The following is a 23,684-nucleotide window of genomic DNA, read 5'->3' as shown; positions in this document are numbered from 1 at the left end:
ACACGTCATCAAAAAATTATAACTTATAAGTTTAGAATTCACATTCTACATCTGTTCTCAATAAAACTTTAATTTGAAAATGTTATTTTAAATTTTTATATATATATCATCTCTATTTAACTAAACCATTTATCTTTTTAATTCTGTCAACCCAGCCTCGGTGACACCATGGAACAATGCAACAAACATTTACGATAATAAATTCTCCGTCAAAAAGTTTATCCGTCTATTGATAACTCTGACATTTACTATAAAGTTCCATAGATCTCGAATTGAAGATTCGATTTAAATGTGAGAAGAAAAATGTAATATTACAATGGTTACGGATACCATTTGGTTTGAAGACCGCGCCTGCAATTTTTCAAAGAATATTGGGTAACACTTTACAAAAAAATAAGTTGACTGATTTTTTTACTTGCTACATTGATGATATTTTAATATTTTCAAAGACATTTGAGGAACACTTGAAACATATAAACCTCGTACTTGATGCGGTTTATAAAGAAGGGTTCAAGCTGAAATTGGAAAAATGTAACTTTGCAAGGAGTTCAATTAAATATTTGGGACACATAATTGAAAATAACTCAGTCCGTCCACTCACTGACAATCTCAAAACAATTGAAAAGAGACAAACAACCGAAAACCAAGAAGAATGTACGCCAGTCTAAGGGCAAAATAAATGTCTATTATAAATACATAGAGAATGCAGTGAAAGTTCTAGAACCTTTACAGCACAATCTACTGAGGAAGGACATACCTGACATCTGGTCAGAGACATGTGATAAAGCTTTCCAAAACGTGAAGAAATACTTATGTTCTAGTCCCGTATTACAAATTTATGATTATGAAAAACCAGTATTCATTTTCACCGATGCCAGTGGAGAGGGATTTGGAGCTGTACTGAAACAACCAAAAGAAAATAATGAGCTTCATCCAGTAGCATATTTTTCAAAAAAACTGAGCCCTGCTCAAAAGAAGAAAAAAGCTATTTATCTGGAATGTATGGCTATAAAAGAGACAATTGTGTATTGGCAATATTGGTTGATAGGACGGAAGTTTACAGTGATCACAGACCACAAACCATTGGAGAATCTCAGAGTGAAAGCACGAACCGATGAAGAATTGGGAGATCTTGTATACTACCTATCGCAATATGATTTCACATTGATATATAGCCCAGGAAAAGGAAATGTTGAAGCAGATACTTTATCAAGAAATCCAGTTTTAGAGCACTTTGAAGGAAATGAAGACATTTTAACAGTTGTGAATTTGATATCTATACAAGAAATAAAAGACGTTCAAGAAAAAAACAAAGAAGCAATAATGAATAATAGGAATGTTGAATATAAAGAGGAAATATTCTACAAATGTATGAAAGGAAACAAAAGAATCTTCCTTTCTCAAGAAAAGGGTAAAGAATTGATTGAGAAAATTCATTTTCAACTAGGACATATCGGAACTCACCTCACACTATTACACATACGTCCACATTACTACTTTTCCAACATGGATGAAATGGTCAAGCGCTATTGTGATTCGTGTCATATATGTAAGAAGAATAAAACAAGAAGAGGTCGCTCATTAGGATTACTTTCACAATAATTGGGTCCAGCTAGTGAACCGTATGAGATCATGTCGATAGATACTGTTGGAGGGTTTGGTGGAAACAACTCAACAAAACGATACCTACACATATTGGTCGATCACTTCTCTAGATATGCATTCACTTCAAGCTCTAGCGGTCAAACTACTAAAGAATACATTCGTTTGCTAGATCCTATCTTACAAAACCATTCTGTCAAGATCCTATTAGCTGATCAATATGCGTCTATCAAATCAAAAAAGTTTAGAGATTACCTACTCGAAAAAGGTGTTACAATGGTGTTCACATCGGTAGATTGCCCACAATCAAATGGTCTTAATGAGCGGCTAAACCAGACATTGGTGAATCGGTATTAGATGCAAAGTGAATAGTCCAGAAGGAAGAACGCAGACGTGGTCGAAAATAGCGGAAAGTTGCACATCAGAATACAACAAGACTATCCATAGCACTACTAAATTTACACCGAGATATCTGCTATTGGGAGAGGATTTGGAAATAATACCATCACAACTGAGGAAAAAACGAAACTTACAAATAGACAGAGAAGAAGCAATAAAAAATTCCAATTCAAACCACAAACGGAACAAACTGAGATGTGATAAGAACAGAAGAATATATATGGTTTCAAGGAAAAAGAACTAGTGTATATAGAAAAAGGGAACAAGTTGAATAGAAATAAATTAGATGAAGTTAGAAGTGGACCGTTCCCCATTATAAGAAGAATATCAAACTCAATGTATGAAGTGGCCTGCGGAATCAATGGGAGTGAACCAATCATCTGTCACTCAAGCAAATTGACACCTTCGAGGAAGTTTCTCGTTCAAGGGGGGGAGATGTAAGAAGCTGGTTGCTCTACATTCACGCTTCTTCTTTCTAATCATATGAACCATATGACTTGTTAATAATTTACTAATGTTGTTTATCAAACTAACAGCAGAGCTGATGAGAGAATCATTGAATGTTCATATTTGTACAGTTTAAGATTTATTGAGATTTATATTATAATTGACATTAAAATCGATTTTCTAAAGTAAATGAAAATCTTTCGTCAATTATTCATTTTAAGTAATATGTGCAAAGTAAAATCATTATATCAATTTATTTATTCATCATTTATTGAATTATGAAATTGGTTTATTAATTATTCTATCATTAATTTTCATTTCAATATTTAATATTTTTATAAATTATTTCAAATGAAAAGAATAAGTAATTTATTTATTATTAATTCATCAATTAATAATTCATAAAATTTTAATTTCCAATTTTAATAATTTATTTCAAATATTTAGTTTGTCAAAATTACATGAATAATTGTTATTGAAGTTGAAAATTCTCAGCAAAAATTCTCATTTTTTATAATAATACAAAAATCAGAAAAGAAAACAGATAGAACAAATTCGCATTCAAAATACACAGTCAACAACAATGTTGATAGCTGATTGGGATGGCTGCAAAATGGCTGAACCGACAAGCGCGCGACCTAGTGGAAAGAATTGTACCTAACTTTGTTTCATCCAGCTAAAAACAGGATTCAGATATTTAGACTTATGGTTAACTTGAATTACCGAAAAATACTATAAGTAAACTAAAAAAAATATAAAATGACATAGACAACAGAAAATATTTTATTGTAGTATATTCTAATGTTATTTTATTAATTTTATTTACATGGATTTCAAACGGTAATTATTTAACCTCAAAATTCGAATTTCATAATGTGTGTTTGCTACATTTCTCATTGCTTGGAGTTGAAATAATTATTACTGTCAATAGAAAAGAAACATTATTTATTATTAAATGATGAGAAGTTATTATTTAATTATGATTTAGATAAACATTATTATTGTTTTGGATTTCTAGATTGGGATTTTATAATAAATATGTAGCTATACATCCATTGAAGATTCTTATCTAACTACAGACATTGTTACCAACTTAATTTTGATTTTCCTGCACTGGTGCTCCATATAACCTACTAACTATTTTGCGTTGTCATGCTGCAAATCTGGAGTACTATATCAGACTGACGTACTGATATATTGTATTCAAAATCAATGAGGAATCTAGGTTCAAAGTAAAATTTCATATAGTTCGTAATATTACTGTAGAAACATGTAGTAGTTAACTTTGTGCAGGGGTATATCCTATCCTCCCCCCTTAGTGTTACAGATAGGTCTCGCCATAATACTGATACAGCCTCCTGGATCCGCCCTTGGATTTTTCTTGCACTCTACGCTGTTATTCTTGAGATTATCATTATGATATTAATTTGATATATATTATTTATGTTTCAATACTTTTCCAATTGAATAAACAAGTACTTCTTTTCTTTTGTTTGAAAGTCACTATTTATGGCATTGGCAGAAACGTGTCTTTTCTTTAAAAAATAACACAGAAATTGAGTACTAGTTTATTCAATTGAAAAAATATATATTATTGGTACTTTGAAGTTTAGGGGGTGGTAATGAAGGAGTCGGGAGGTTGTACGAACTAAGGAGGATCTGAGGGATAACAATAAAAAATTAGTAAAAACAAATTAAATACCTGAATTAATTTAGATTTTCGTTTAATAATAATTATAAATTAAATACCTGGAATAGTCCGTATTGAGTGAACCAAGTTGATGACGCCCTGTAGAGGTGTGGCCAAACCATCATGTTTTTCCAGAGGCTTTCGACGCACTTTCACGATTTCACGGAGCAAGGGTGAAAGTAATCGAGATTGAGGGAATTGGTAACTAGAAGAGGTATTCAGTTGAGGTTTATAGCATAGCGGGGTAAACTAGAGCGGGTTGAGGATTGCAACAAAGCAGACATGGAAGTACACGACTCGAGTTCCAGCAAGCAAAGCGAATGCCTGGGAGGAGGGTTGTGAGAGAATACGAGGGGAGGGTGGTGAGTGAATGCCCGGGTGTAGCAGTTACAGTACTAGCTAGATAAGAAGTCAAGGCTTCCAAGAGCTAACATAAAATTTATGACAATTGACGCGGTTACATTTGAACAATTCTAAATTGAATGACTTGAATCCAACTTACTGTGTGCCGGTTGCACAAAAGCTGGTTAATTTTAACCGTGATTAATTCCATGAGAAAACATCTTTTCAAAAACGCCTTCTGTGATTGGTTCTCGTGGAATCATGGTTAAAATTTAACCGGCTTTTGTGTGATCGGGCCTATGAATACTAAACAGGTAGTGTATTTTGTTTGTGTTTCAGGCTCAATGTCTAGTCAATGTGAGTGGTGATGCCGTTTTTGTGTCCTATTTCCCGAATGAATGACCTTTGCTTTGACGTTTCGCACATCTCCTGTATCTGGGATAAAAATCGGGACAATATGTAAGTATTTTCCATCAAACACATAAATGAAATGAATACAGACTTGAAAATTCTCAAAAAAGTGACTTGCCTGCTGGGGCTTGAACCACCAACCACATCTACCTTACAAATACAGTGCTACGCTCTTAGGAAACGCTTAATGGGGCTCTTATCGTATGCAGCCATTGAATTATTCTTATCGAAACACAGTCAGTTTTGCCAACAAATTTCAATGCTCGCACACTGAATCTATTATAATATAGCCAACCAACTATTTTGTGTTATGTTCCAAATCTGGAGTGTGTAAAATATTTTACGCACGCTAATAGTTATTTGTATATCTAGAGTGAAAAATACTCTCCCTGAGTGAAAATTTTTCTCCCTGGGGGGGGGGAAAGTTTTTGATACAATTTCCCTGAGGGAGAAAAAACATTTTTCACTCGTGATGTACACAACATTTTTCCTCCACCTACATTATAGAAACTGCAAATCAAATAATTTTAACAACTCACGTTATTGGTGACAATGTTTTCTTTTACAACATAACCTAAAATCTAAAAACTAAAAAGTATAAATCGGTCGTCTGGCTGGCATTGCCGATTGCGCTGTCTATCGGTAAAAGTTTTAACAATTATCAGCTGGCCAACTATCAACAATGGTTGACTCCAGTTATCGGGTTTCAGTTTTGAATCACAAATGACAAATATTTGTTGGCTGGTATTTTGAATAGAATAAAATATTTATTCATTTTGATCGTCTACTAATATTAAGTACCTATGTAATATCATACAATCATATATTTCATGAATTGAACAAATTTCTGGTTGAGGTATTGAATTAATTCAGTTGGCTCAAAAAAAAAAACAGAAAACTCTATTATGTTTTCTCATCTAAGCTTTGACCGTCCAACCTATGTCCAATAATTTTTTTAATATAGAGTTGCTTTCCATGTTATTTAAATGGAGTTACGTTTACTCCCTAGGGAGTTTTTCTGTTTTTCTGCGAAAAAGTGACACTTTAGTATTATGTTTCAGGAAGTAAAGTAAGTACTTTAGACAGTAGGTGGAAGAAAAATTTATTTTCCTACAGTTACCTTGAAAAGTGACCATTCCTGCACTGATTACAGACGCAAAGAATCACTTTTCCGCTCTAGTGTGCAAAGTATTACTTTGCGTATTATCTTGCAGCCATCCCAATCAGCTGTTGATATTGTTGGCGTGTATTTTGAATGTGAATTTGTTCTATCTATATTTTTCCTGATTTTCAAATAAATAAAAATGATAACTCATTAAATTATACATTTTGAATATTATTAATTATTCATTATTTTAAATAATATTTTTTTCATTCATAAATTGATTGGTTGAAAAATTATTTAGAAATTAAGATTTACTCAAAATTATTCAAATTTTCAAATTGATGGGATTAATTTAATTTTTAATTTGAATAAATTATCGATTATTAATTTTCAATTGGTTTGTCAAGTTTAAAATAAATTAAAGTTGTTATTAATAACAAAATTATACAGACAAACATTTGATGGATTTCACCCATCATTTTACCCATAATCAACCACTTTTCATTTTCAATGGTAACTGTAGGAAAAATTTAATGTGAAATGCGTGAGCAAAGTTCCTTTGCTGCACTCAAGAAACTCGCATACGGCTCGAGCGTAAACGTTTCTTTCGGTGCAGCAAACTGTCACTTTGCGCACTAGTTGCACAAATAACTATTTACACTCTGTGATTTATTACTTCACACAGTAGTTTAGGAATAGACCATTTTAGGCACGCAATTCAGTGCTTTAATTGCTATTTTAAGTGTAACTGTAGGAAAATGAATTTTCACGATAAAAATTCAATCAATAAATACTGTAAATCTTTGAGTCTAAAATTACTAAAATCTGTTTATTTTGCTCTATTCCAATCCTTAGTTCAGTATGGTAATTCTATATGGGGAGGAACTTTTGATTCAACTTTAAAACCTCTATTTGTTTTACAAAAGTTAGTTATCAAAACAATAATGAGGTATCCGAGAGATTTCCCAAGTGTCACATTGTTTCAAAATTCCAATCTGTTCACTATAAGACAATTATTCATTTTAAAGACTATTAAGAAACATGTGCTCAAATTAAAAAATATTCAAAATTTTCAAAGAGTAACTAGACAAGTCGCTCAAAACTTAATCACAATTGAAAGAGTTGATAGCACCCTATCCCGTAGAAGTATTTCATATTTGAGAAATAAACTCTATAATAAAGTTCCAAGAGGATGGTTGATAAAGAAGCCTAAAATAAAAGATTTCCATACCTGGGTGAAAGAAAATTATTTTTATTCAATTAATGATTTGGTTTAATATTGATTGATGTTGTATGAATCTTAAATTCAGCTTTATGTATATCTTTAATTTATTGTTATTTCTTAGAATAGAATATTTAGTTGGTTGAATGTTAATTACTGTTAGCCTATATTATAATATTGTGGGATCATTTTATATATTAATATTAATGTATAAGTGAATAAGTTATATTAAGACTCCACGTCGGCGTACAAGTTTTCTTTTGCCGACGTGTAGCACAAAGTTGTCAATTTCCTTTTAGTTGTATTCTGTATATATTTTTGTGCAATAAACGATTTGATTTGATTTGATTTGAAGAAAAAACAAACCCATGATAATTTTTCTTATAAATATTATCACCATTACAAATACATAAAATATCTAAATATTGGACTATGTATATGTTGAATAATTCAACAGTCAATTCATCAGTCTGTCATATCATTATTATTTCTAGTATTTATATAAAATAAGATATAATCATAGATGAATATTGATATAATTCATTACTCACATAAAAATCAGTCTTTGCACTCCACACAGATCATTTTTGAATGCGGTTTGCAAATATTTTGTTGACATTTTGAGCTAACTTGTGAATGCTTCAAATCCTTGGTATTGGTATAAAAATGACACCTCTTTCCCTTTTTGCACGGACCTACAGTGAGAGGCACTACAGTTGCTTAACGACCATTTGGAACTTTAAGAATAACAACTTGCTCTCCATTCAAATAAGGATTTATTTTTTGTCTCAGTGGTTTCAAAATAATATGTGTGTTTTGAGAGCGTCTGACAACGTGAATTCGCACAAACTGGCGAGCTAGCTCTCTAAGAAACGCAGCTCTGTACAAACTGATGTAACTTTTTGTTTTGTGAATCACATACGAGTTTATGCCAGTAATTTTTAAAATGTTAGAAGAACAAAGCCAAATGCCATCTATTGGTTTCTCTTCCTGTATTCTAGTTGGAGCATAATTGGTCACTTCTATCAACTCCATCTTTTGTTGAATTGTAGTACGTGATAATCTCTGGCTTCTTATCACCTCCTGTGCTGCTGTCAATTCCAACATTGTGATGAAGAGTAGAAAGCATACGAAACCAAAGTATTATCTTTTTGAAACCAAACACTGAAGAATGAAATGAAGGTTGAAAAGCAAATGTCCCAACCAAAGTTAGTCACTTCTTTAGCAAAGATTCGGCTAACTGTACACTTGTGTACCAGAGGTACTTGTGTACCTCTGTCGTAATGTTCCTTCCACTGTTTTTCACTGGTTCATTCAAGCGGTGAAAGATTTCACTAGTACTATTCCTCATCTTGTATGGTCCTTGGGCTTGAGTCCCAACATAGATCTCAAATAATTCAAGAAGGTAAAATGTTTTTTCATCACAATGGCATAAACTTTCAGTCCATACCTTTGTCCATACTGTCGAAAGGAACATCGACCACGAAAGCCAACAAGCTGCTCATCAATAGTCAAATATTCATGATGTATATATGCACTTACCATATGCATGTATGCGCTTGCTAATTGCATGTACAACAAACTTACCATAATCAGTGTTATCAGATCTCGGATTGGAGCCAATTTATCAAGTCTCCTGTCAGAGCGAGTTTCTATATCGTCAAGTCTCATGTTGCGTAGCAAAAAATTTAAAACTGGTGGACCTTCTTTCCCCCACAAATCTTTCGAATTGGTATGAGATGTTCTAAAAACTTCTGCCATTAATAATAATCCCAGTAGAGCCTTGATTTCATCTGCATCAGTTTCAGCTGCATCACGAGACCTTTTGTATCTATCTTGAACGCTCCTAATGTTTATGCTTCCACAAATCACCAAGAGCAGAATTACATCATTGTCAAAAAAAACTTTACAAATGATTCGTATTCACTTGTATTACGAAACTCTGGACGAACACCAAACATGTGTGTTGCCAGTTGAAGATGATTAGATGGTCCGGAGTTGAATTTAATGGTAGGCAGCCTGTTACCAAGACCTCTGGGTTACAGGATGAGGTTGAGCATTTTGCTAGTCTGCAACTGCAGTAGTACAGCTGGCAGTCTGTAAATGCGATCCTTGGTCGAGGACCCCGAGATTGAGGTGGTTGAAGACGTTTCGGAGGTCAGGAAAGCTGGCGAAGTGGACTCATGCTCTATTCTTGGAGGGTAGGGGAGACGGTGTAGTAGACACAGTAGGAGGTGTGCGTTCACTACTATACTTCTCTGTTATCTACTACACTACTACTCTGTTATCAGCCAGTATCGCTATTCAAAATTCCATCTACCTCTGCCGGTGAAGTGAGATTGTTTTTAAACAAATGCTTTTAAATTTGTTATATTAATTTAATTTCAACTTTTTAACTTACTGTATTACTATTACACTTTCTTTTGTATTGATTTTACTATTATTTTGTGTGCAGTGCTGAGGATTCTGCCAGTTGCACTCTATTGTATAAAATCTTTGTTGTTTTTCTTTATTGTATAGATATTGTATGATATCTTTATATAAATTTATAAATAAATTATTCTATTCTCACATTTCAGGTGCGTTCATTTTTGCTATCAAGAGTTTCACATGCCACTCCTGCTGATTTGATGGATATCATCTTATTTATGTCGACATCGGTTTTCATGGATTGTTGTTTCTAGTTCTATTAGTTATTGTTTCTCATTTAGTATATATTTTTATTAGTTCATTGGCCATAGACTTTTGTAATATTGTTACCATATTCAGAGAATCAGTATTCAGATACCTGACTGGGATTTTTCCCAATTATTCATTGATATTATTGAATCAGTGTGAGTTAAATCAGGATTATTGTCTAGTGAAATTTCAAATCTATTAAATATCAGAAATTGTTGATACTCAATTAGAGATAGGGAAAATTATGTATCGGTATTCTTGAATCATTGTGAATTGAATATGAACTGTTCTTTGTAGTAAAATTTGAAACCTGTAAAATATGAGTAATTTTGAATACCAAACTGGAATTTGGATTAATGATTATTTCTGATTTCATTATAGAAATCAGTTTGAATTGAATCCTAACTGCTTTGCCTAGTGAAATTTGTAATGTATTTAATGAGAGAAATTGTGGATACTTAACTGGAATTCGATTGTATTAGTAATTGCTATTATTGAATGATTGAAACTTGGGTTTATATAATACCAATAAGGTATTATATATATATTATATATATACCATATAAGGTGTTTTGTCCAGTGATATTTGAAATTTGTTAAATAATGAATGAAAAAGACTAAGAAATTGTCAAAAAACCACTGATTTATTGATAATTAGAAAGACCGGTTTCGGTTATTACACCATTGTCAATCTCTGATAAACTAAAAAAAAAAAATGTTAAATAAGATGATCTGTGGATAGCAATTTGAAATTTCACCTTTACAACGAATAATTTCGCTTTTGCAATTCTTGTCAATTGAGTACCTACTGTTTTAAGATAAATTTTGAATATATTTCCAACATTTTTACAAAAAAAATTGTATTCACTACTAACACCCCACATTCACCATTACTTATTATTCAAATGTATTATAAAAACGTACAAAAGTGATCAAATAGTAACGTTCTTGCAACGGTTTTATCATGAGGGTTTTTAAAGTACTAAGTTGGATGTAAGTTAAAACATGAGCGAGTTAAACATGAGCGACTATTTAAACACTTTGCGAGTGCTTTATAGACCGAATAAAACTATTGCACTGCATACACTATTTTATCTAGGACCACTCAAGTATCACATTGCTAACTTGTTAAGTTAGAAATCGTTCCACTAGCCTATGGTAAAAAGTTTGAAATAACATTAGATGGAAAACTACTCCGGGAGAGTGAAACTGTAAACTGAAAAATCGTCGTGTTGAAAAATTGGCAAACTGAAAACCTGACGTACCTACTGAAAACAAGACTAAAAAACATGACAAACTGAAATTTTGACATACTGAAAACTTGACGTGTGCATTATACACAGAATAAAACCACTGCATTCACTATTAAAGATAATTGCATAATGACTGCACTCTTCAAGAGAACTGAAGTCAAACATTTAAATTTAAAAAGTTTTTTATTTAACAGAAGTCATTATGGAAGTCTTGGTATTATTATAATAAATTGTTAAGATTTATTTAATTGAAATTTCCCGAAGTTTGTTACAAAAGTGTCTCATCAAACGATTTCTACACTCTATCTTGATCACAGTCAAGTTCTTGTATGGTCTTGCTTCCATGCTGCTGGAGCTGCCCGACCAGTTCAAGAAGCACACGTGCTCTTTTGGTGAATTCGAAGTTCGTGCACAGGTCACACAATATTTATTTTTCACCAGAAAATAAATAACTTTTTTTTGTGTAGTAGCCAACAATTGCTGAAACAAACAATAAAAAACATTTTTTTTAAAGGAGAAGCTTTGCTATCCAATATGGATTTATTAAAAGTTTGAAATTATGTAATTTTTAGAATTTCAAAATGAGATATCCTAATTGAGAGTTGAATGATTTTTGAATATACATGATTCTCTTGATAGCATTTCGCTACAATGCTGAGTGAGCGTGAGTCACTTCCATGTCAGTTACTTCCAAATAGGTAACTTTTGAAACTTATGTAACCTTAAGTTCATTTATTCTTTTCAGGACCTAAAGTGGATTTTTTTTATTCATTATAGAATAATTACCATACGAAAAACCAAATTGAATGATTTCAATCACAACAAAGGCTTCTGCTTCTGCAAAGTATTGACAACAGAATCAAAAGCTAGAAGAAATTTCTATGAATTGAAAGCATTCGATTTGGATTCTCGTTGAATAATTATATATATATAATTATTATATATAAAGTAATAATATATATATATATATAATATATAGATATATATAATATATATAGATAATATATAGATATATAATATATATATATATATATATATATATATATATAATATATATATATATATATTTATTTATAATAATTTCAAAGGCCTGGGATGAGTCATCATTGGTAGAGATGAAGAAAGCTGTCAAAGAGGAAATTGTCTTGGCAATAAGAGCTCGCGGTGATGTGGACAAAGGATGGAGTGCCATTGCTGACCGTGGTTGCAGATGGCAGCTGGGCCAAACGCTCTAACAGAACCAACTACAATTCACTCTCTGAAGTGGTAAGTAAATAACATCAATAAGTTCATATTATGTCACTATTCAACTATGAAACTACACTTATGGAAGTACTTTAGATAGATTACTTTTTTCATAGATGAAGTAGACTGGATAAAGTAGTCAATTTCACTAACATAGTCACATGGAAAACAAGTAAGATGCATGTATTCTGGTCATTTTGTCTTCCATAAAAAGTAGACATTTCAGAAAAAATTAAAGAAGCCCCTGCTTTTATGTGATTTAATATGTTTATATTATGTGACTATTCAACTATGAAAGTACTTTAGATAGATACTTATACTTTAAGATAGTTTACTTTTTTTGAAGTTTTTGCATAGACGAAGTAGACTGGATAAAGTAGCCTGATCAATTTCACTAGCATAGTCACATGGAAACCAATAAGACGCTTGTATTCTGGTCATATTATCTCCCTTAAGTAGCCCAGGCATTTCAGAAAAAAATTCTAAAAATTAAAGAATTTATGAATTGTAACAATTCTTTATTACCTACATATAGAAATGAATAGAAATAGCATTTTTTCAAATGCTAATTAATATATATATATATATATATATATATATATATATATATATATATATATATATATATATATATTCATTTCATTCTATTCATTTCTATATGTAGGTAATAAAGAATTGTTACAATTCATAAATTCTTTAATTTTTAGAATTTTTTTCTGAAATGCCTAGGCTACTCAAGGGAGATAATATGACCAGAATACAAGCGTCTTATTGATTTCCATGTGACTATGCTAGTGAAATTGACTAGGCTACTTTATCCAGTCTACTTCGTCTATGCAAAAACTTCAAAAAAGTAATCTATCTTAGAGTATAAGTATCTATCTAAAGTACTTTCATAGTTGAATAGTCACATAATATAAACATATTAAATCACATAAAAGCAGGGGTTTCTTTAATTTTTTCTGAAATGTCTACTTTTTATGGAAGACAAAATGACCAGAATACATGCGTCTTACTTGTTTTCCATGTGACTATGTTAGTGAAATTGACTACTTTATCCAGTCTACTTCATCTATGAAAAAAGTAATCTATCTAAAGTACTTCCATAAGTGTAGTTTCATAGTTGAATAGTGACATAATATGAACTTATTGATGTTATTTACTTACCACTTCAGAGAGTGAATTGTAGTTGGTTCTGTTAGAGCGTTTGGCCCAGCTGCCATCTGCAACCACGGTCAGCAATGGCACTCCATCCTTTGTCCACATCACCGCGAGCTCTTATTGCCAAGACAATTTCCTCTTTGACAGCTTTCTTCATCTCTACCAATGATGACTCATCCCAGGCCTTTGAAATTATTTCTTAGTATTTTACAAAAGTTATCTGGCTCATGCAACGAGTACCACCTATTCATTGCACCCAGCAGTTTTTCGAGGCTACTGAATCCTCCTCCTAAGTTGATTGTACCTGCCACTGCTGCAGAATTGATGTTCATATGCTGTTCACTACAGTAGGCTATTCATTTTGTCAGACCAAGTACCGTGGTAGTCTTTTTTATGCCACACATGTTGAAATCAAACCAAAATCCAGATCTCAAGCCATGCTTGCTTTCATTCACCAAGTTCAAATTGGTGAAAGAACAACCAAATTGTGGAGAATGTTCACCAGCTTTTTTCAATTGTTCTATGAAATGAACAATGTCCACTATTCTATGTCCACTAATATCACTTTTGGCTCTAGAAAATAGTGCAGACATTTCAGCCCAATCTTGTTGTATCACGAACTCACGAACAGAATATTATTGATTTTTGTATAGTAAAAATTTGTTAATCATAATAATAGTTACTCGTCTTCTTTTCAATTTAAATAATATACCCATTTAAATAGTATCATCTCACACTTGACAAAAAGTCTAAAGTACTGAACACCAAGTGAATGAAAATTAAACAACAAATTTTGAAAACTCATCATTTGAACCACGATTCAACACTAAACAAGAAAACAACTAAACACTGTAAATGTAAACTGTCTCCACAAAGTAAAGGTATTTCTTTCTCTATGCTGTTCACAGAAGTGTACAATAACCACATGAAGAAAAATACGATGACGTAGCTATAGGGACTTAGGGAGTATAAAATCAAGATTAGGGCTCTATAAATACTAGGTACACGCAGTCGACATTTTGTTCCTTTACTGAAGGAGCGAAATTCAAATCTACACTAGAACTGTAATGCTTGTAAGCATTACACATATATTGTAATCACTAATGCCCGGTTGCAAAGTCGCTACATAAAGTCACCCATAGTTAACAGAGCCATTAGTTAACAACTCGCCCATAAATAGATGTTCGTTGCAGAGTCGTTTGCCAGACCCGTTTTAACTATGGCTCTGATAAGTCACACTGCTGCTCATACCACTTTTTGCCTGGTATGCTTCTATCCAACTAATGTATTGGCAACGGGAAGAGAATCACTGTGAACAGTTCTTCCAAACCTCCAGTCGGATGACGTCACAACATGGCGCTTTTTTATCACTATCACAAAACTGCTGTCTGCTTATTGTGTTATGTTTGGAGGTTACGAATCAAGATCGTAAACTGCAAACTAATTTGTAATTATTTTCAGTTAGTTTGATTTTTTGATAGCAATGAATGAATTAAGTAAAATAAAATTAGAGGTAGAAGCAGTGCCTACTAAAGATCTACATGGCCAGAACATACAGCCGATCAGCTGTTCAAAAGCGTACACTTCAACCCGTGTTTACATTGAAATCCCTATGTCGAGTGGAATTTTTCATGAATAAACGCTAATAAATTCAACTGATAACTACTTTTTCGAAAAAAGGGTTCTTATTTTATTTTACCAATACAATTTTTGTCCTTCATCATGAATTTCAAAGGTAGTAATGATTGAGTTATCTTAATATTCTTAGTTATTGGTTAACCAATTTGTAGGTTAGCCTTGTTTTAAATTAGATTTTTCAAATTCAAACACGTATTTCAATTATTGTCAAAAAATATAGTGTAAAGTTGAGTTGCTTGAGCTTTGAATTAGGTCTACCTATTGTTTTTTCAATTTTGATTACAGTATTGCTCAATTTCTACGAGAGGAATTACAATCACGGCTTTTGTAGTATGCTAATATTTATAGCTTTATTAGATTTAAGGAGTTTTTAGATAAAACATAATTTTTTTGCAAAGGTAAATAGGTAGGCTATCACTCATTTTATTATATTCACTATTGGAATAAGAATTCTTCTCAAATCATAACAAGAATAGCTTGAAATAGAAAACTTTTGCAGTGTTGGTTATCTTTAGTATTGAAACAGAACATATAGTAAGGTATTTCTAACAATATTATTATAAACGAAAATATGTGATCAATGATTATACTGCTAGCTTACTCAGTAAAGGATTTTAATATTCAGCCTGATCCAGTAACTTACATATCATTTTTATCTAATCTGTTTCTACTCTTAACAGAGTTTGACACAATTTGAAATTTGACGATTCCCCGATCCAAGACAGTGAGGAATACATCTTACTCATCGGAAGTAAGTACCGGTAAGTAGTGTTCTTTATGGGTTATGGCTGATCGATACAGAGTAAATAATAATTTGTTGCGGAGTGAGATATCAGAGTTCTTGTATTTATATCATATGTAAGACCATGTCGTATCATGAAAAATCTATGTATATTCTTCAATAGTGCTAATGAACCAATGCTATGTTTATTGACGCTCTGGTAGGATACTACTTGAAAGATTCATTCTTGGTCACAAAAGTAATAATATGAATAATATCCTGAAACATGAAAATAAGGGTATGATCACATTGAATGGGTATGTGCAAATTTTCGTCGAATCATGCATGACCCGAAAAACAAAATTTGAAAAATGCTATTGAAACACGCTGTTCACACTGAACGCACGCACAAGTGCACACTTACAGTGTGAGTGTTCCTCTTGCTCTTTTCAGATATTGTACGTTTCTCATCTGCAAGCTTGGTTATACATAATTAAGCGCACTCTTGCACAAATTATATTAATATTTATGATGGTCTCTTCTAACATGCAAAGGCTAGAGTCCCCCAGCTGAGTTAAGATTATATGCTAAATGGCAGGGGTATCATTATAGCACAATTAATAATCCAATTCAGTGTTGCTATAAATTTGTCATTTCATTCCTTGAACTGTTATTTCATATTATGCTGAAAAATTGTATAAAATTTGAACATTTTCTGCTCATTAGGTTTTGAAAATGCTGATAAAACACAGATAAACACTGGAAACGCCAATATCTAGCACACCTTCTACGCCCTGCAATAGCCTACATAACTAATACACCTCAAGTTACCTGAAATTTTGTACCAAACGTAAGAATTCTCTCTTGAATTTTTAAAAAGCTAAGAAAACGCTGGTAAGAGCAAAAAAAATCGTCTATTCTGGGCGATATAAAAGTCAATAAGGTTTAGCTATTTTGAATTTCTAGACCCTATAACTGAACTTGTATTCAACATTTTTCTGTCAATTCTTGAAAAAGCGCATACTGTATTGGCCATCTTTGATTTTTTTTTCAATTACGGTCTCAGTCACTACACCTCCGTGTTTACGGAGGTAGTGTCTTAGTGCGCCTCTAGAAGGTTGAATATTAACTATATTTGATTTTGATAACTTTAAAGTGAAAAAACACTCATATTCTTTTGGTGTGGCGACTACCGTTTCGAGTTTCTGTTCGGCTTGAGAATGTACAACACACCAGCACTAAACGGTCGTCGTTACACCAAAAGAATGTGTTTTTTCAGTTTAAAGTTATGAAAATACAATATAATTTGTAATAATATTGGTAAAAAATATGGATAATCAACAACGAATCAACTGAAACACGACTTTCTTACTTATCTGGGTGAGTAAATAGATTAATGGGTAAAAGAATGAGTGTCATTTTACTTCTACCTAATATATATTAATATAAAATATAATGTCAAAAAACTGATATGTTTATACTTCATTCAGTTTTGAAGCTCTGCTATTCGAATTACAGCACGATCTTTAATAACTTCTGCTTTATTAATTAGCCATGGTTGTGGGATCAGAGGAAACACATACCGTAATTCAAAACACTACTAGCAGTTTTAATGATTCTAAACTTTGAAGAAAGTATAGGTATATACAGTAGTTCAATTGAAATATTATTCATGATTGTAAATGTCATAATGTCAATAAAAAAATTACGGTGTTAAACTATACAGTTAATTTTGTAGACCTACCAGGGTACGCTATTTTATAAATTGTAACTCATTCTCTATTAAATGTATGCCAGCTATGAATCATATTAAGTCTAAAAAAGCTTTGATAATATATATATATATATATATATTATATATATATATATAATATATATATATATATATATGTAATATTTATCCTACACGATTCAAAATCAACACTTTTTTACTTGAAAGTTTTGAAAAAATAATGAATTTAGTCTTAAACTCCAGAATAGAGTTGAGCGCACCCGTAAATACATCGTACTTAAATTCGTTTAAAAAGAAACTAATTTAGTTTATCAACAATGTTTTTATAATTTATTGTTGATCAATAACATGATAATTCTTATTTATAAACCATGACTCGGCTAAACTTAATACTTTTGTAAAAGAAGTAAGTTTGAATTTGAATAAGCTATCTTGAAACATGTAACCTAAAAATTGGTTAACCAATAACTAAAAATATCAATATAATTCAATGATTACTACCCTTGAAATTTATGATGTAGGTTAAAATTTGAATTGGAAAAATAAAATAACAAGTCATTATTTCAAAAAAGTGATATCAGTTGAATTATTAGCGTTTATTCACGAAAAATTCCATTCAACATAGGGTTTTCAATGTAAACACGGGTTGAAGTGTACGCTTTTGAACAGCTGATCACCTGATGGTTCTAGCCTTGTAGTTTCGTAAGCAAAGGTAGAAGTAAAATAAGTGACCGGTGTATCTATTAAACGGTGTACACACGTACGTTTGCCTCGGGTGAGCATACGTGTATGGGCTTGCATTTGCACGTCTGGACACTGTTCGCTGAGGCATGTGTGCGAACCGGAACCCTGTCGGTATTTTTGCGTGCTCAAAGGTGCCTCGGGCGAGCATTGAATGTACGTGTGGACGCGTTTTTGCCATACGGGTGAGGCAAAACGTAAACATTGAAGGCGTCATAACCTAATTCCAATGAATTAGGTTAAGAATGACAAATCAAATTGTGATCCAATAACTAATTGTAAATTGTAGGATTCTTGTAATTTTGTAGGATATGTGGATTGTCAAATTTTTAAATAGAAACATGCATGGAGTATGTTTCTATTAACAAATTTAGAACTGCATAATTTGAGTGAAAATAGCTTCTCTACAGGGTTTCTACAAAAAAGTATAGCTCACATATTATCTTACTGTGGCTATCAAATCATCTTATGTTTGTTTTATGTTATCAATCAGAGTTGGTAATTAAAATTGTAATCTTCAATATGATATTATATGTTTTAGATAGCTAGGCTATCCATAGAGAGATTTATTCAAACTTTGAACTAGTATTCCTTAAAGGTAAATCTTGAAGCTAATCTTGAATGAAAAAGACTAAGAAATTGTCAAAAAACCACTGATTTATTGATTGTCATCCTATTTCTCACAAACTTGCTGCTTTCAATAGCATGGTCTATAGATCACTAACAATACCTATGAGCCACCATGATTTTGATATTGAGATCACAAAAATTAAACAGATAGCTGTCACAAATGGGTATGAAGAAAGTATGGTGGACAGATTATTGAGTAAAATTAATAGACAAATTTCAATCAATTCTAGCTTTGTAGGCTCAAACTGTGAGGAGAAGACTTGGATAACAATCCCATATTTAGACCTTGTATCTGATAAGATAGGTAGGTAATTGAAGAGGAATGGATTTCATGTTGCTTTCAAGACAAAACCGATTTTAAATAGTCTATTTAGCTGGAGTAAAGACAAAATTGATATTTGGGATAAAAGTGGGGTGTACAAACTTAAATGTGATGATTGTAATGCTTGCTATGTGGGTCAGACTGGTAGAAGTCTCAAAAGTAGAATTAAAGAACACATCAGAGATTGGAATAAACAAAATGGGGAATCTAACTTTGCAGTACATTGGATAACAAATAATCATAAGTTCACAGTTAAGGAGAATCTTGTTTTGTCATGTGTATGAGCAGAGTTAGTTTAAAATGGGCAGCAATTCAGTATTTGATTCAATTTATGGCTAATTTTGTTAAGGAAGTCTGTCAATTTTGTAGGTCAGTGTTAATTACTTTGATTAGGACATCAAAACTTCTGGAATTATTATGGAAATTTTTTTTTGAGATTCAGAATAGATATTGGAAACCAACAAATGAATCGCCTAATGCCAAGAATCTCAAAGTTAGGGTCAATCGTTCTCGTAAAGTTACTGCTTCCCTAATGATGGTATCATTTGTTTGGATAACTTTACTAGTTGAATTAGATTCAGTATTTTAATAAAATAATGTTTTGACATCCTAATAAAGTTTTAATTGACAATCTCATATCTTATGTCATGTAGCAATTTATTTCCTTACTTCAACCTACAATCATTCAACCCACCAACATTGTTTGTTAAGTTTTATTTTCAATTTTATTATACAAGTCATTGAAATAAATGATACAGCTGCATTTTGTAATAATTATCTTCAATGATGGAATCATGCCATTGTTATCATGATGTGGAAAATTTACATCTACGGTACCGTGGTGTCTTTTTGAATGCCGAGGCATACATGGAATGCGTCCACAAGGACGTACAGTGAATGCCAAGGCATGTGTACGATTGTTTGCGCAAATCTGTATGGACGTGTGTACAAGGCTTTATTGTATAATATTAATAAAAAAAATTTGACCAGAATGATTTCATTGTCTTCTGGCATTTTGATATATCTTGGAAACAAAGCAGCCAGTTTACAAGATATATTTCTACTGACTCTGCATAATTAAAAATGCTTATGTGCTTATTATTAAAATTAATAATAATAGTAATAATAATTGATTATTCAAATTTATTAAATTATACAATTTATTAAAAACTGTATTACATCTTTGTTCAAGCTACTTGATTAGTCAATGATAGTTGATTCAGTTTATTTACACTTTATCTACAGTTTCAAATAGTAATAATGTAATGTTTTGGACCATTTTCGTCTGTCTTTTTAAACATGCAAACAGTCAACATAAACTTAGAATACACTTGGCGCGAATGTATAGAGGATTTATAAGCATGATTTTGGGCATTTAAATAAAGAGCACTTTTAGTTATTGGTAGCCTTAGATGACGTCATCTGTCTGTAGGTTTTTCGTCTCTGCAATGGAAAAACGTGTTTGTTGGCGTGCTGTTACCTATCGGCAGAGCAATAGCTAACAGAACGTCTCTGCAAGGTATGTGCTGTTAACTATGGGCGATGCTATTTGTTGACTCTGCAACCGGGAATTAATGTGATTAATAGGTAGTTATAACAAATTAATCTTGATCTATTCAGATAAATGATGTAGGAGAGTTTAAGAAGAGTTTTGACTAATCAAAAACAAATAATGGTAATTTTACTAACTTTTATGACCTAGCTACAACTTCCAACTACATTCTTCACCCCTTAAAGGCATGTTTCATGCAATTTTTGAGTTTTTAAAACTGGTTGAAATAGTCATTTTTGTTATGGCCACCGAGGTGGGCGCAATAACAAATTACTTAGTAGCTTCTACTGGTGGAGCCAGGTTTGACTGAGTGAACACAAATTGAAACGAATACATTTTTATTAATAATCGGAGGACCAGACCAACAATAAGTTGATCAAATGAATTACTCAAACCAATAAATCAAGTTCAATACAACAAAGCGGTGTAAAACAAAGTCTTTCAAAGGTGGGAATCTCACTACACGAGGTGGAAGCACAACTTGCTTAGTTCTATACTGTCTTTATGAATTATACTCAACAATAATAAGTCTCAGATTGATATTGAAGTGATATCACAGTAATAAAACACTTTGAGCGGATTAATCTTGTAGAGAATCAACATGAATGTAACTTGGAGCGGGAAAATAACACAAGATGTAGCAGGAAGCGGGATCGACTTTTCACTGTGTACAGAGTGAATGATGACTCGGGAGCGACTCCTTCAAAAAGAATGGTTCCTCGGTGAACGATAGTTCAAATAGCTCTGTAGGAACTAGAGGCAGCGCTCGTAGTGGTTACTTACTGCAACTGGTTGGTGGTAACATACTCCCCCCCCCCCTGAAAACAGACAGTTTTCAATCCACCTAGGGGTAAGCAGGCAATGATTGGCAGCGATCTCATCACTGGAGGCGAGTGAATCAGTGGTGCAGCAAGAGAGCAAGAGAGCAGACAACATGAATTTTCTGACTAGCATCATTGTTTTTGAAGATGGTGTGATGCAGAATTACATAGTTGACAGCAGAATCAGAAAGTGCTAAGTGCCCAAGTTCTTGATATTCATGCATGAAATTGGAGTATTTCTCCTCTAGCTTTAAGGATTTATCCAGACGCTTCAACAGACCAAGATGACTTCAGTAAGCTTGTTTGCGGTTTGAGGCAAGAGGGGGTGCTTCAGGTTTGAATGGAAGCGCGACTACATATCTTCCTTCATCATTGCGGTAGGTGGTGGCTTTATACAATCTTTCACATAGTTCATCAGCAGGCGATGAAATTTTCACATCTGAGCAGACGTCTTCGGTTTCCCAAAATTTGTTCATAACAGTAGAGAGCGGTTCTTCTTGTGCAAACATGGTGCATATCAATTGCATTTTTTTGAGTGTTGTGGGTGAATCTTCAACATTTAGTCTTCCTGTTTTAAAATAAAAGTCATTGCCTATGGCTACCTTGGATTCCTATGGCTGCCTTGCCATACAACTGAGTTGAATAACATCAAAAATGCATTAACAACTGCACCTGTTTTGGCTAACTTTAGTGAGAGTTTGGATATTACCATTCAGTGTGATGCTTCTAAAGATGGTTTGGGCAGACTTCTCTTGCAAAATAGGCGACCAGTATGTTTTGCATCTTGTAGGTTAACTGACTGTGAAAAAACTACTCTCAATCAGAGAAGGAATTGCTAAGTATTGACACTGCTTGTAAAAAGTATCATGATTTTATTTATGGAAGAACTAAAATACAAATTATTACTGACCATAAGCCTCTTCTACCAATTTTGGATAATAAGAATATAAGTAACATTGGATCTGTGAGGCTTCAAAGAATGAAATTAAAACTGTTGAAATATAATTTAGATTTATCATACATGCCAGGAAGTAGGATAAAAATGACAGATCCTGATTCAAATCAGCTGATTTGAATCTATCTCAAACCACCCCACCCCCTCCCCTCAGCATCATCCCCCCCACCACACCTCTTAGCTGAGCTGTGACGTCACGTATCAGCTGGTTTGTGACGTCATAAGCTGATCAGTGACATCACTTGACCTCGAAATTTCCCGCCACCAAAATTGCTCTCCTTTTTTTCTAACCTCAAACTTGATTTTTCCCGTCCCACCATAAGCAAGCATGCATGCGCACGCATGGTGCCACCCCGACCAACTATTGATTTGATTTCCACCACACTCACCCTTAGTTAGTAGTAAGGGGGGTGCAACAGTTCAAACAAAATTGACAGTGTAAATTCTATTTGTTTTTTGTTTTCAGACATTAAAACAACATTGACTAGTATTCAATTTTGTAACACTTTGTGAGAGTATCTTCTCTCCTATTGAAATTCTAAGATAGAGAATATTATAATATGATGATGGTAATGTGAAGCAGGGTTGCATAAACAAACCCCTGCTTCTTTTATCAAGAAATACCAGCTATAGTGAGGTCCACGCTATAATGACAGTATTTGATCAACTTTGGTTTTGCTATCCTCGTCTATTATTCAACAAAGCCGGTGGTACTATCCTTTTCTAGGTTCACAATGATGCCAATTATGTTTTTTACAGTGTAGAAATATAATTAATTAATGCAGAGAATTGGCATCACTATTCTTCTATTTTTATCCACTGTCATTATAACATGGACCTCACTATACTAATAAATTCTACAGGTAAGTAGGTGGAGTAGGAAAAGAGAAGAGAGAGAGAGAGAGAGAGAAAATAAAATAATATATATTGGTTAAACACACACACACACACACACACAAAGTATATTTATATATATGATAGTTATTACATAAATCAATTACATATTCATATTAATT

The 23,684-nt window shown here is 32.6% G+C and overlaps 1 protein-coding gene across 6 annotated transcripts in view; it reads left to right on the top strand.

The window, feature by feature from the left end:
- LOC111047535 (C2 domain-containing protein 5) overlaps positions 1 to 10,755 on the top strand; it is a 122,127-nt gene extending 111,372 nt beyond the window's left edge. For 5 of the 6 annotated variants that reach the window (XM_039441562.1, XM_039441559.1, XM_039441560.1 and 2 more), the window contains 2 exons: positions 4,820 to 4,939; positions 9,798 to 10,699. In XM_039441562.1, the coding sequence (XP_039297496.1) occupies positions 4,820 to 4,882 (63 nt within the window). In that variant the 3' untranslated portion in view covers positions 4,883 to 4,939; positions 9,798 to 10,699. Of the gene's footprint in view, positions 1 to 4,819; positions 4,940 to 9,797 lie in introns of all 6 variants that reach the window. The other variant, XM_039441558.1, reaches the window with a different exon arrangement.
- Positions 10,756 to 23,684: the final 12,929 nt, after the last annotated feature.

Source organism: Nilaparvata lugens, chromosome X (assembly GCF_014356525.2).
Source record: "Nilaparvata lugens isolate BPH chromosome X, ASM1435652v1, whole genome shotgun sequence".
In the NCBI taxonomy this organism is placed as follows: Eukaryota; Metazoa; Arthropoda; class Insecta; order Hemiptera; family Delphacidae; genus Nilaparvata; species Nilaparvata lugens.
The sequence above is the reverse complement of the archived record's forward strand: the minus strand, read 5'-3'. Positions and strand labels throughout refer to the sequence as shown.